Below are 13,367 nucleotides of genomic sequence, written 5' to 3'. Positions count from 1 at the left end.
TGATGCTGCTAGGAACATGGTGTACAAATATGTTTTCAAAACCCTACTTTTTTTTTGGAAAATTTTTAATTTTTAATTTTTTTATTTGAATGTATAGTTTATTATTTTTTCTTAATGAATTTTATCACATTTATAGTTGCACAACAGTCATCACAACCAAATTTTATAGTGTTTCCATTCCAAACCCTCAGTGCATCTCCCCACCCCTCAACCTGTCTCATTTGGAAACCATAAGTTTTTCAAAGTCTGTGAGTCAGTATCTGTTCTGCAAAGAAGTTCATTGTGTCCCTTTTTTAGATTCCACACGTAAGTAATAGCATATGATGTTGGTGTCTCACTGTCTGACCAACTTCACTTAGCATGACAATTTCTAGGTCCATTCATGTTGCTGCAAATGCAGGTATTTGTTCCTTTTAAAGGCTGGGTAATATTCCATTGTGTATATGTACCACATCTTCTTTATCCACTCCTCTGTCGATGGACATTTAAGTTGTTTCCATGTCTTGGCTATTGTATATAGTGCTGCAATGAACGTTGGAGTACATGCGTCTTTTTGAGTCATGTATTTCTCTGGATAGATGCCCAGGAGTGGGATTGCTGGATCAAATGGTAATTCTATTTTTAGTTTTCTGAGGAATCTCCGTACTGTTTTCCACAGGGGTTGCACCAGTTTACATTCCCACCAACAGTGTAATAGGGTACCCTTTTCTCCACACCCTCTCAGCGTTTGTTGTTTGTAGACTTTTTGATGATGGCCATTCTGGCCTACAATTTTTAAAGGTTGTACTCCATTTATAGTTATTGTAAATAGTGGCTCTATTCCCATTGTTGTACAATATCAATTATTTTGGATATATATCCAGAAGTGGAATTGCTGGATCACACAATAATTCTGTTATTAATTGTGGGGGAAACCCCACATTGTTTCCACAGTGGCTGTACTATTTTTCATTCCTACCAGCGATGCACAAGGTTTCCACTTTCTCCACATCTTCACCAACATTTGTTGTTTTCTATTTTTTTCATAGTAGCCATCCGAATCCCTATGAGGTGACCTCTTCTATTATTTTATTTATTTATTTATTTTGCATTTTTTAGGGCCGCACCTGCGGTACATGGAAGTTCCCACGCTAGGAGCCTACACCACAGCCACAGCAATGCCGGATCTGAGCCATGACACCATAGCTCACGGTAGCGCTGAATCCATAACCCACTGAGTGAAGCCAGGGATCAAACCTGTATCCTCATGGATACTAGTTGGGTTCATAACACACTCAGCCACAATGGGAACTCCACCTCCTTCATTATTTTTAGTGTTAGTGTTATAATGAACTTACTGGTTTCTATAAAGTATATTTATGTATTCAGTCATTCTTTTTGTTTTCTTTTCCATTATGGTTTATTATAGGATATTAAATATAGTTTCCTGTGCTATTATAGTAAGACCTTGCTGTTTATCCATTCTATACATAATTGTTTGCATCTGTTAATCCCAAAGTCCCAATCCTTCCTCCCCCTGCTGCCTCCTCCGCCCCCCCTTGCCCACCACAAGTCTCTCCTCTCTGAGTCTTTTATTTGTTTACTTGCTTTTTATGGCTACACCTGCAGCATATGGAGGTTCCCAGGCTAGGGGTTGAATTGGAACTATAGCCTCTGACCTACACCACATCTCACAGCAATGCCAGATCCTTAACCCACTGAGGGAGGCCAGGGATCAAACCCACAACCTCATGGTTCCCAGTTGGATTCGTTTCCGCTGTGCCACGACGGGAATTCATGCACCACATCTTCTTAATCCATTCATCTGTGGATGGACATTTAGATTGTTTCCATGTCTTGGCTGTTGTGAATAGTGCTGCAATGACATAGCGGTGCATGTATCTTTTTCAATATATTCTCTTCTAAGAATTTTATGGTGTCTTATCTAATATTTAAGTCTTTAAGCCATTTTGAGTTGATTTTTGTGTGTGGTATGAGGTTGTGTTCTAACTTCATTGATTTACATGCAGCTCTCCAGCTTTCCTAAAACCACTCACTGAAGAGACAGTCTTTTCTCAGTTGTATGTTCTTGCCTTCTTTGTCAAAGATTAATTGGCCATAGGTGTGTAAGTTTATTTCTGAGCTCTCTTTTCTGTCTGTCTTTTTTTTTTTTTTTTAGGCCGCACCTGTGGCATATGGAAGTTCCCAGCTAGGGATCGAATCAGAGCTGTAGCTGCAGGCCTGCACCACAGCCACAACAACTCAGGATCCAAGCCCCATCTGTGACCTGCACCATAGCTCACCACAATGCTGGATGCTTAACCCACTGAGTGGGGCCAGGGATCTAACCTGAGTCCTTATGGATACCAGTAGGATTCTTAACTCTCTGAGCCACAATGGGAACTCCTCTCTCTCTCCCTTTTTTTTTTTTTTTTTTTTTTTTAAACCTTTTAGGGCATATGGAAGTTCCTGGGCTAGGAGTCAAATTGGAGCTATAGCTTCCAGACTGCACCACAGCCACAGCAACTAGATTCGAGCTGTGTCTGCAACCTACACTGCAGCTCCTGGCAATGCCGGACGGATCCTTTAACGAACTGAGTGAGGCCAGGGATCAAATCTGTGTCCTCACGGATACTAGTCTGGTTCATTACCGCTCAGCCATGACAGAAACTCCACACACTGTCCTGATCTCTGTATCTTTGTAATATTCTCTGAAATCTGGGAAGGTTATGCCTCCAGCTTTGTTCTTTTTCCTCAGGATTGCTTTGGCTGTTCTGGATATGTTGTGATTCTATATAAATTTTAAGATTATTTGTTGTACTTCTATGAAAAATATCATGGATAACTTGATAGAAATCACCTTAAATCTGTAGATTGCTTTGGGTAGTGTGGCCATTTTAGCAATGTTAATTCTTCCAATCCAAGAGCATGGGATATCTTTTCATTTCTTTGAATCATCTTTAATTTCCTTTATCAATATTTTATAGTTCTTAGCACATATGTCTTTCACCTCCTTGGTCAGGTTTATTCCTAAATATTTTATTTTTTTAACGGGATTTTGAAAGAGATGTCTTTCTTTGTTTCTTTTTTTGTTTGTTTTTTGTTTTTTGGCTGCACCTGCAGCATGTGGAAATTCCTGAACCAGGGTTCAAACCTGTATCCCAGCAGCAACCCAGGCCACTGTATTGATGCCAGATCCTTAACCTGCTACTCCACAAGGGAATTCCTGCAAGAGGTGTTTTTTTTTGGGTTTTTTTTTCAGTCTTTTTAGGGCTGCACCACCGCATATGGAAATTTACAGGCTAGGGGTTGAATTGGAGCTGCAGCTGCCAGCCTATGTCACAGGCACAGCAATGCCAGGTTCAGCCACATCTATGAGGCCAGATCCTTAACCCACTGAACAAGGCCAGGGATTGAACCTGCATCCTCATGGATATCAAACCTGCATCCTCATGAAATGTGGGTTCGATGAGCCACTTTCCCTTTCTTATATTTCATTGTTAGTGAAAAGAAGTGCCACCAATTTCCTTTTTTTTTTTTTTTTTTTTTTTTTTTTTGGTCTTTTTAGACACCTGCAGCATATGGAGGTTTAGGGGTCAAATCAGAGCTGTAGCTGCTGGCTTACGAACCACAGCCACAGCAACTCCAGATCCAAGCTGTGTCTGCGACCTACACCACAGTTTATGGCAATGCCAGATCCTTAACCCACTGAGCAAGGCCAGGGATCAAACCTTCATCCTCATGGATGCTAGTCATATTCGTTTCCGATGAGCCATGACTGGAACTCCAGTTTCTGTATGTTAATCGTGTATCATGCTACCTTGCTGAAATTCATTTATCGATTCTAGTAGTTTTTGTGTGTGTGAATCTTTAGGGTTTTCGATGTAGAGTATCATGTCATCTGCATATAATGAGACAATTTTACTTCTTCCAATTTGGATACCTTTTTTTTTTCTTGTCTGATTGCTCTGGTTAGAACTTCCAGTGCTGTGTTGAATAGAAGTGGCATCCTTGTCTTGTTCCAGATTTTAGTGGGAAGACTTACAGCTTTTCACCATTGAGTGTTATGTTGGCTGTGGGTTTGTCACAAATATCTTTGATTATTTTGAGATTTGTTCCCTCTATACTGAACTTTGGTAAGAATTTTTATCATGAATGGATGTTGAATTTTATCCAATGGTTTTTTTGCATTTATTGAGATGATCATGTGGCTGTTGTCTTTTCTTTTATTTGTGTGGTGTATCACTTTGATCTGCATGTGTTGAACCATCCTTGTGACCGTGGGATGAATCCAACTTGTTCATGGTGTACGATCATTTTAATGTATTGTTGCTTTACTAATATTTTGTTGAGAATTTTTGCATCTATTTTTGTCAAAAATGTTGGCCTGTAATTTTCCTTTTTGGTAATATCTTTGGTTTTGGTATCTCCTTACTTTGATTCCCAACAAGGTGTCCTGAGTTTGTTTCTTCTTTTTTAAAATTAAAAAAAATTTTTTTCTTTTTTGGCCCATCTGTGGCATATGGTGCTCACAGACCAGGGATCAGATCTGAGAGCCCCAGCACCGGATTCTTTAACCCACTATGCCAGGCTGAGGATCATATCTGTGTCCTGTCACTGCAGAGATGCTGCTGATCCTTTGGCACCACGGCAGGAACTCTGTCCTGGGTTTATTTCTTGTGCTTAAACCTAAAATCAGGCATTTTTCCAAGAATTCAAGTTTTTGGGGTTTTTTTGTTTTTAAGTTTTACTGAGGAATGATATGTACAGGCCACATTCTGGGCACCAGAGATACTTATTTTACTGTGTATATATCATTTCTAGGTGTTTTCGGTGGCCACAACTAAGAAATATAAGTTTTTAAAAAGAGGCAAGAAAGGTCGTGAGTTTGTACTGGTGTTCAGATGTAAGATTTTATTTATTTATTTTTTGCTTTTTAGGACTGCATCCGTGGCATGTGGAGGTTCGTTCCTAAGCTAGGGGTCCAATTGGAGCTATAGCTGCTGGCCTACACCACAGCTCACGGCAACGCCAGATCCTTAACCCTGAGTGAGGCCAGAGTTTGAACTCACAGCCTCATGGTTCCTAGTTGGAGTCTTTTCTGCTACACCGTGATGGAAACTCCAAGATTTTAGTTTTTATGTAATTGATTTTATACTGAAAATCTTGGTTCCTAAGATTTTCCTACTACACAAACACAAATTTCAAAATATCACAACCAGTATTCTTTCTAACAAAAGACAATGCATAAAGCTGAAGTATTTGCACTTCTTCTTATCTTTAGACTATATCATATCAAGAATGTGTAAGTCAAAATGCTTTGTTTTAGAAGTTCTCTTTTGGTGCAACAGGTTAAGGTTCTAGCATTGTCACTGTAGCCACGTGGGTCGCTGCTGTGGCGCAGGTTCAGTCTCTGGCCTGGGAATTTCTGCATTCCCCAGGCGTGGCCAAAAACAAAACAAAGCAAAAATAAAGTCACTGGGAAGAATTTTTTTCTCTACATGGTTATGTCACCAACTTATACATAGTGAGGTAGTTTCTGTTTTTAAATTTTGGGGAATGCTCTTGTTTGTTTAGTTTAACTGTTATATTTTTTAAATTATGTAAACATTTATGTGATTCCAAAGTTAAAATTATGTAACATTCAGAAGATAAATTCATAAAAGTTTTGCTTCTATCCTGTTCCTTCCTTCCCCATAGATAACCATTTTTATTTGCTTTTGGTTTATTGTTATATTGCTTCTTTTTTGCAAATACAAGGAAATGCATGTGCATTTGTGTGTATGTGTATGAGAAAGAGAGATTGTTTCCTCCTTTCTTAGGTAAATTGTAGCATACTTACTCTTCTACACCCAGAACAATACAAAACAACAGCAACAAAACTTTTTTATTATGGGGTGTCCCAAACATATATAAAAGTAGAAAGAATGGTATAATAAACCATCCTCACTCATTTATTTATTTAGCTTTTTTTTTTTTTTTAACAGGGCTGCATCCATGGCATATGAAGAAAATTCCCGGGCTAGGGGTCAAATTGGAGCTACAGCTGCTGGCCTACACCACAGCCATAGCAATGCAGGATCCAAGCCGCATCTGTGACCTACATCACAGCTCACAGCAATGACAGATCCCAGACCCACAGAGTGAGACCAGGGATCAAACCTGCATCCTCATGGATACTAGTTGGATTTGTTTCCATTGTGTCACAACAGGAACTCCTCCTTTCTTTTTTAAGGGGCAGCACCTGTGGCACATGGAGGTTCCCTGGCCAGGAATTGAATCCAAGCCTCAGCTGCAACCTACACTGCAACTGCAGCAATGCCAGATCTTTTAACCCACTGTCCTGGACTGGGGATCAAACCCTAATGAACCTTCTTCTTCTTTTTTTTTTTTTTTTTTTTGTCTTTTCTAGGGCCGCACCTGCGGTATATGTAAGTTCCCAGGCTAGGGATCTAATCGGAGCTGTGGCTGCCGGCCTACACCACAGCCACAGCAACGCAGGATCCTTAACCCACTGAGCAAGGCCAGGGATAGAACCCGAAGCCTCATGGTTCCTAGTCGGATTCTCTAACCACTGAGCCACGACGGGAACTCCTTTTTTTTCTTTTTTTGTTATCATTTATTTATATATATATATATATATATATATATATATTTTTTTTTTTTTTCTCTACTGTACAGCATGGTGACCCAATTACACATACATGTATACATTCTTTTTTCTCACATTAACAGATGGTCAACAAAAACTTGAAACAATGCTCAGCATCACTGATTATTAGAGAAATGCAAATCAAAACTACCATGAGATACCACCTCATAACAGTCAGAATGGCCATCATTAATAAGTCCACAAATAACAAATGCTGGAGGGGATTTGGAGAAAAGGGAACCCTCCTGCACTGTTGGTGGGAACCTTCTTTTAACAGTTACCAACTCAGTGGCCCATCTTATTTCATTTTTATTATTCACCCCACCCCCGTATATTGTTTTTAAACATATCCCAGCATTATAGTATCTGTTACGTTTTAGTATATGTATCTAAAAGATAATGTTTTTTCCTCAAAAAAACATAGATGTAATCATCACATCTCAATATTATTAATAATTCCTTATTATCAAATCTTAATATCAGGAGTTCCCAGGTGGCTCAGCAATTATGGGTCCAGCATTGTCACTGCTCTGTCTTGGGTCACTGCCGTGGTATGAGTTTGATCCCTGGCCTGGGAACTTCTGACCACTCCCCCCAAAAAATCTTAATATCAAATGTCAAACGTTTCAATATTATCATTAGGTCAGTGTTAAAATGTCTGTACACGTGGCTTGCTTGAATCAGGATCCAAATAAGGGCTGTACATTCCAATTGTTGAAAAGTTCTTTTAAGTCCCTTTTATCTCTAAGTTCCCCTTCCTTCTTTGTCTTGTTTTTTTCCCCCCCTCGAAATTTTATTTGTTGAAAAAATTGGTTTGTTTGCCCTGTAGAGGCATCATGTTCTGGATATTGCTGATTAAAGCAGAGATCTTTTCCTGTCCTCCCTAACAACTTATCCCTCTGAACACTCCTCTCACCCTGGGTCAGTGGCCTTTTCAGTGAGTAGTACAGTTGTCCTCTTTTCACTAAGGAGGACTTCTTCCGATGGCAGACACCAGCTCAGTCTCTGGCTTTCCCCCACTGGCTTTCTGGGCCCTCCCCATTGGAGAGCTTCAGAGAGTCTGCCTGTAGGTCTTGTTAGCCTCTGGTTCTCTTCTGGGGCTGAGAGCAAAGGAGCTGCTGCCTATTCTGCCCATTTCTCTGGGTGTATGTGTTCAGTTGTGGCTCAGGACACCCCCCCAGAGTGGGCAGAGAGGGCCGAGGAGATGGAAACTTGGTCAGTCTGCATTGGGGCTTCTGAAGAGTAACCAGGGTAGGCTCAGGTCTACTTTGGAAGTCCCTGAACCGTCTTCTTGAAGGTGCTAAGTGGGAACCTGCTGAGCTAGGGCAGAGCCCCTGGTGAATTTGGCAGGGTCATGAGGTCTTAGAATTTAAGAAGTGCCTTGGGGCGGACTTGATCCTCGGCTAAGCCAGAAGAAGTACCCAGAGTCCTAGATGTAGGACTCATCTTTGGGAAAATAAGGTCAGGTCTGAAAACAAGGTGAGAGGGAAAGCTAGTTTGGGTGTCATTATCACCACTTAATGAGGCTTTCGGATGTCATAGAATCACAGGAGAGTTGGAAGAGAGAATGACTGGGGGAGGAGGTCATTCTGACCTGTGTCCTAGGAAAACCAGACAGCTCTGACTGGGGAGCTACAGGCCTGGGGCTCCTGCGTGAACTGCTTTCTTGGTGTTCTTTCCTAGACTTGCCAGGTGTGCCAGATGCTGCTACCCAACCAGTGCAGTTTCTGTGCCCACCAGCGGATCCACGCCCACAAGTCCCCCTACTGTTGTCCGGAGTGTGGAGCCCTCTGTCGCTCTGCCTACTTCCAGACCCACGTAAAGGAGAATTGCCTGCACTATGCCCGCAAGGTGGGCTACAGGTGGGTGCTACCTGGCTCGCTGTCCTGAGCTTGCCCAGTGTCTCATTCTTTTTCTGGTCCAGAACTCATTTAAGACTGAGTTTTGGTCTTAAAAGGCCTGGGTTCCAGCCTAATAAGACAAGAATGTTGATTGGTATGTGGACAGACGTTTAAAGTATTACTTCCAAAATATATTTGCAAATTTCAGTACTTTCAAATGTTCTCAATTTTTGTTAACAAGTGGAGTTGCAAGATGCCAACTCCAAGGGCTCTATCTAGTATCTTTATGTTGACTAGTTTTTGTCAGTTTGTGAGAAGCAAGCAAAACTTGAAAATGGAAAAAATGATCAGCTTCATGGTGAAACCAAGAAAATTCTATTTTAAACTGAATCTTTTCCATTGCGTTAAACAAATATAAGCAAGAAGTCATTTTCAGGGAGTTCCAATTGTGGCTCAGCAGAAACGAATCTGACTAGTATCCATGAGGACACAGGTTTGATTCCTGGCCTTGCTCAGTGGGTTAAGGATCCAGTGTTGCCATGAGGTGTGGTGTAGGTCATAGACGTGGCTTGGATCTGGCCTTGCTGTGACTGTGGCATAGGCCAGCGGCTACAGCTCTGATTTGATCGACCTGTAGCCTGGGAACCTCCATATGCCTTGGGTGCGGCCCTAAAAAGACAAAGAAAGAAAAAAGAGAGAGAGAAAGATCAAAATGAGAGAGAATGCTCCCTCCAAAATTCATTGATCTGTAATGTAATGTTACAGTGACATAGGTCTCCTTTACTGGTTGACTTGCTTTGGAGTTTCTACATCTGATGTTTTACTTGATCACTTATACTTCAGAAAGTTAAATTTGCCGAAGTTTACTAAGGTTTTCTTCTCTTTAGTGTTAAAATTTTGTATTGATTTAGTTCATTTAATAAAATTTTCTGAGTACTTAGTATTTTTAGCATTGAGCCAGACACTCAGGATACAAAGATGGTTAAGATTCAGCTTCTGGGAGTTCCCGTCGTGGCGCAGTGGTTAACGAATCCGACTAGGAACCATGAGGTTGCGGGTTCAATCCCTGGCCTTGCTCAGTGTGTTAAGGATCTGGCATTGCCATGAGCTGTGGCATAGGCCGGCAGCTGTAGCTCCAATAAGACCCCTAGCCTGGGAATCTCCATATGCTGTGGGGGCAGCCCTAAAAAAAAAAAAAAAAAAAAAAGACAAAACCAAAAAATAAAAAAGAAGATTCAGCTTCTACTCTCAGGTCTGATAGGCTACAAACATGTATATACAAATAATTATGATTCAGAATACTAAGGCCCACAGTTGAGGAATGATCAGGAAAGCTTCATAGAGGAGATATTAGGAGGTTTTTAGATATCAGAAAGGAGGATAGGGAGTTCCTGTTGTGGCTCAATGGGTTAAGAACCCGACTAGTATCCACGAGGATGCAGGTTCAGTCCCTGGCCTCGCTCAGTGGGTTAGGGATCCGGTATTGCCGCGAGGTGTGGCATAGGTTACAGATGCAGCTCTGGTCTGGTGTTGCTGTGGCTGTGGTGTAGGCCTACAGCTGCAGCTCTGATTTGACCCCTAGCCTGGAAACTTCCGTATGCCCCAAGTGTGGCCCTAAAAAGGAAAAAAAAGAGGAATAGCATATCTGGCAAGGGTATAGGCAAGGATACCAGCACACACAGAAGGAGTTCTAAGAATGACAAGCAATTCTATAGATGTAGGTCAGGATGAACTGGAGGGAGGGTGAAAAATGAGACTAGGGTGTTGGCTAGGCCGTGTAAGACTTTGTATTCCTTGGTAGACAGTTGGACTTTATCCAGTGGGCAATGAGGAGCTACAGAAAGATTTGTAGCAGAGGAGTGATCCGGTTAGATCTGTGTTTCACAAAGATCTTTCTGGAAGCTGACATATGTATTAGAGAGGGAGAGACTTGGGACTGGTTAAGAAGCAAGTGTGATAGTCCAGTTGAGACTCTGAAGGATTCAGCTAAAGGATGGCTGTGGAGATGAAGAGAGGGTAAATCTGGGGAGATTTATGAAGTAGGAGTATTAGGGCTTGATGAAAGCTTGCACCCTTACTGGTTGAGGGATGGGGAGGGTTTAGTGATCATCCCCATGTTTCTCTCTTGGTAGAAGCATTTCCAAATTGCATGTTATGGAGAATGGAGAAGCTGAAGTGTGTGGGAAGCTAAACAATCTGGAGACGGGGTTATACAAAGCGCTTGCCACCATGTTGCAGAAGAACATTGCTTGCTTGGCAGCATCCCTGGCTACATTTTTAAAACAAACACTACCTGAACATGTGTTTTTGGCAGTATCCTGCAACATTTGAAAATAGCTTTCTAATTTTGATTTAAGTGTATGCTGCTTGTTTCAAGATCAAATTGAATCTAATAACAATACAATCAACACTTTAATTTTTATATTTGAGTCTTGAATCCAAGAAATTTTCAGTAACACAGATAGATTAACAGCATTTTTTTTTTTTTTTTTTTTTTTTTTTTGTCTTTTTGTCTCTTTAGGGCCAAACCCTTGGCCCATGGAGGTTCCCAGGCTAGGGGTCGAATTGGAGCTGTATCCGCTGGCCTACGCCATAGCCAGAACAACACACTATCCGAGCCACATCTGCGACCTACATCATAGCTCACAGCAACGCTGGGTCCTTAACCCATTGAGCAAGGCCAGGGATTGAACCCACATCCTCACAGATGCTAGTCAGTTTTGTTAACTGCTGAGCCACAGTGGGAACTCCCATTTTTTGTCTTTTAATTAAGTATTTTTACTTTCTTCTGTAAGGGTAAAAAGAAACCAAATATCTTAAAGGAAATTTAGTTTATCAAGCCTTTTTATACAAAATATCAGACAAAAAGTATTATGATTCAGCTAGAGGGATTACTGAAGACATCGACATAAAATCTTCAAAAATCTATGGTTGAACTCAGAAGATAGACACACCAACATAATATTGATTATAGTTAAGATCTTCAATTATTAATATTCATTTTTTTGGTCTTTTTAGGGCTGCACCTGCGGCATATGGAAGTTCCCAGGGTAAGGGTCTAATTGGAGCTCCAGCTGCTGGCCTACACCACAGTCACAGCAATGTGGGATACAAGCCACATCTGCGACCTACATCACAGCTCACGTCATTGCTGGATCCTTAACCCACTGAGTGAGGCCAGGGATCGAACCTGCCTCCTCATGGATACTAGTGAGATTCGTTTCCGCTGAGCCATGACAGGAACTCTTACTAATACACATTTTTTTGGTAACATCTTTATTCAGATGTAATTCACGTACCATCTTATTCACCCTATTCAGTGTCCTATTCGGTGGTTTTTTTTTTTTTTTTTTTTTTTTGTCTTTTTGCCTTTTCTAGGGCCGCTTCCCGTGGCATATGGAGGTTCCCAGGCTAGGGGTCAAATCGGAGCCATAGCCGCCGGCAGACACCATAGCCACAGCAACGTGGGATCCAAACTGCGTCTGCAACCTACACCACAGCTCATGGCAATACCGGATCCTTAACCCACTGAGCAAGCCCAGGGATTGAACCCGAAACCTCTTGGTTCTAGTCAGATTCGCTAACCACCGAGCCACGATGGGAACTCCATATTTGGTGGTTTTTACTGTATTCACAGAGTTGTACAGTCACCACAGTCAATTTTAGAATATTTTCATCACCCAAAAAGAAACCCTGTATTTGCAATCCTCTCATCCACCCAGACCTAAATAACTACCAATTTACTTTCTGTCTCATACATAGATTTGCCTCCTTTGGACATTTCATATAAATGGAATCATTTAATATGTAGTCTTAGCATAATGTTTTCATGATTCATCCACGTTACAAATGTTAATATTTCATTCCTTTTTATGGCTGAATGATATGCCATTGTATGGATTACCACCTTGTTTATCCAGTTATCAACCAATCAACGTTTGGGTTGATTCCACATTTTGACTCTTATGAATAATGCTGCTAATGAACATTCATGTACAAGTTACTATGTAACATATATGTTTTCAGTTCTGAGAGTTTCGATTTGTTTATATCTTTGCCAACATTTGTTATTGTCTGACTTTGGATTATAGTCATCATTGTGGGTATAAAGTAGTCATCTCATTATGGTTTCGATTTGCATTTCCTGGAAGGATAATGATGTTGAGCATATCTTCTTGTGCTTTTGAGCCATTTCTAAATTTTCTTTGAAGAAGTATTTATTCAGATTCTTTGCCCATTTAAAAATTGTGTTATTTGGGAGTTCCCATTGTGGCTCAGCAGGTTATGAACCCGGCTAGTATCCAATGAGGATGCCGGTTCGATACTGGCCTTGCTCATGGGGTTAAGGATCCAGTATTGCTTCAGGCTGTGGTATAGTTTGCAGATGCAGCTCAGATCCCATGTTGCTGTGGCTGTGACGTGGGCCAGCAGCTCCAGCTCCAATTTGACCTCTAGCCAGAGAACTTCCATATGCCACAGGTGTGAACCTAAAAAGCAAAAAAAAAAACACTAAAAACCAAAAAACAAAACAAAACCCAAAACTGTTATTTGTCTTTTTGTTGTTGACTTGTAGGAGTTCTTTACGTATTCTAGATATGAGTCCCTTGTCAGATATATGACTTCCAAATATTTTCTCCCATTCTCTAGGTATTTCTGTTTTTTTAGTAAATTATGTTACATTTCACTGAGCTGTACTATAGAGTTTTACAGTATTATATTTTTAGAATTTAAGAAACTATTATGCTCTTTGTTGATAATTTGGAGAGTGACCGATGATGTCATAAGGGACCAAGTTTAGACTGTTTTTAATAATATTTTCTTATTATTTGTATATTGGCAAAGCTAAAAATTTTTCTGCTCTTTATCTTTTCTACAACTTTATATATTTAACAGTA

General features: G+C 40.7%; 1 protein-coding gene across 3 annotated transcripts in view; it reads left to right on the top strand.

Annotated features, from left to right (window-relative positions):
• ZNF592 (zinc finger protein 592) overlaps window positions 1–13,367 on the top strand; it is a 62,261-nt gene that overhangs the window by 38,791 nt on the left and 10,103 nt on the right. For all 3 annotated transcript variants that reach the window (XM_021098901.1, XM_021098902.1, XM_021098903.1), the window contains one exon: window positions 8,315–8,493. In XM_021098901.1, coding sequence (XP_020954560.1) covers window positions 8,315–8,493 — 179 coding nt within the window. The remainder of the gene's footprint in view (window positions 1–8,314; window positions 8,494–13,367) is intronic.

The sequence above is a fragment of the Sus scrofa genome, chromosome 7 (assembly GCF_000003025.6).
Source record: "Sus scrofa isolate TJ Tabasco breed Duroc chromosome 7, Sscrofa11.1, whole genome shotgun sequence".
Taxonomy (NCBI): domain Eukaryota; kingdom Metazoa; phylum Chordata; class Mammalia; order Artiodactyla; family Suidae; genus Sus; species Sus scrofa.
Note: the sequence above shows the minus strand (reverse complement) of the source record. Positions and strands in the feature narration are given on the sequence as shown.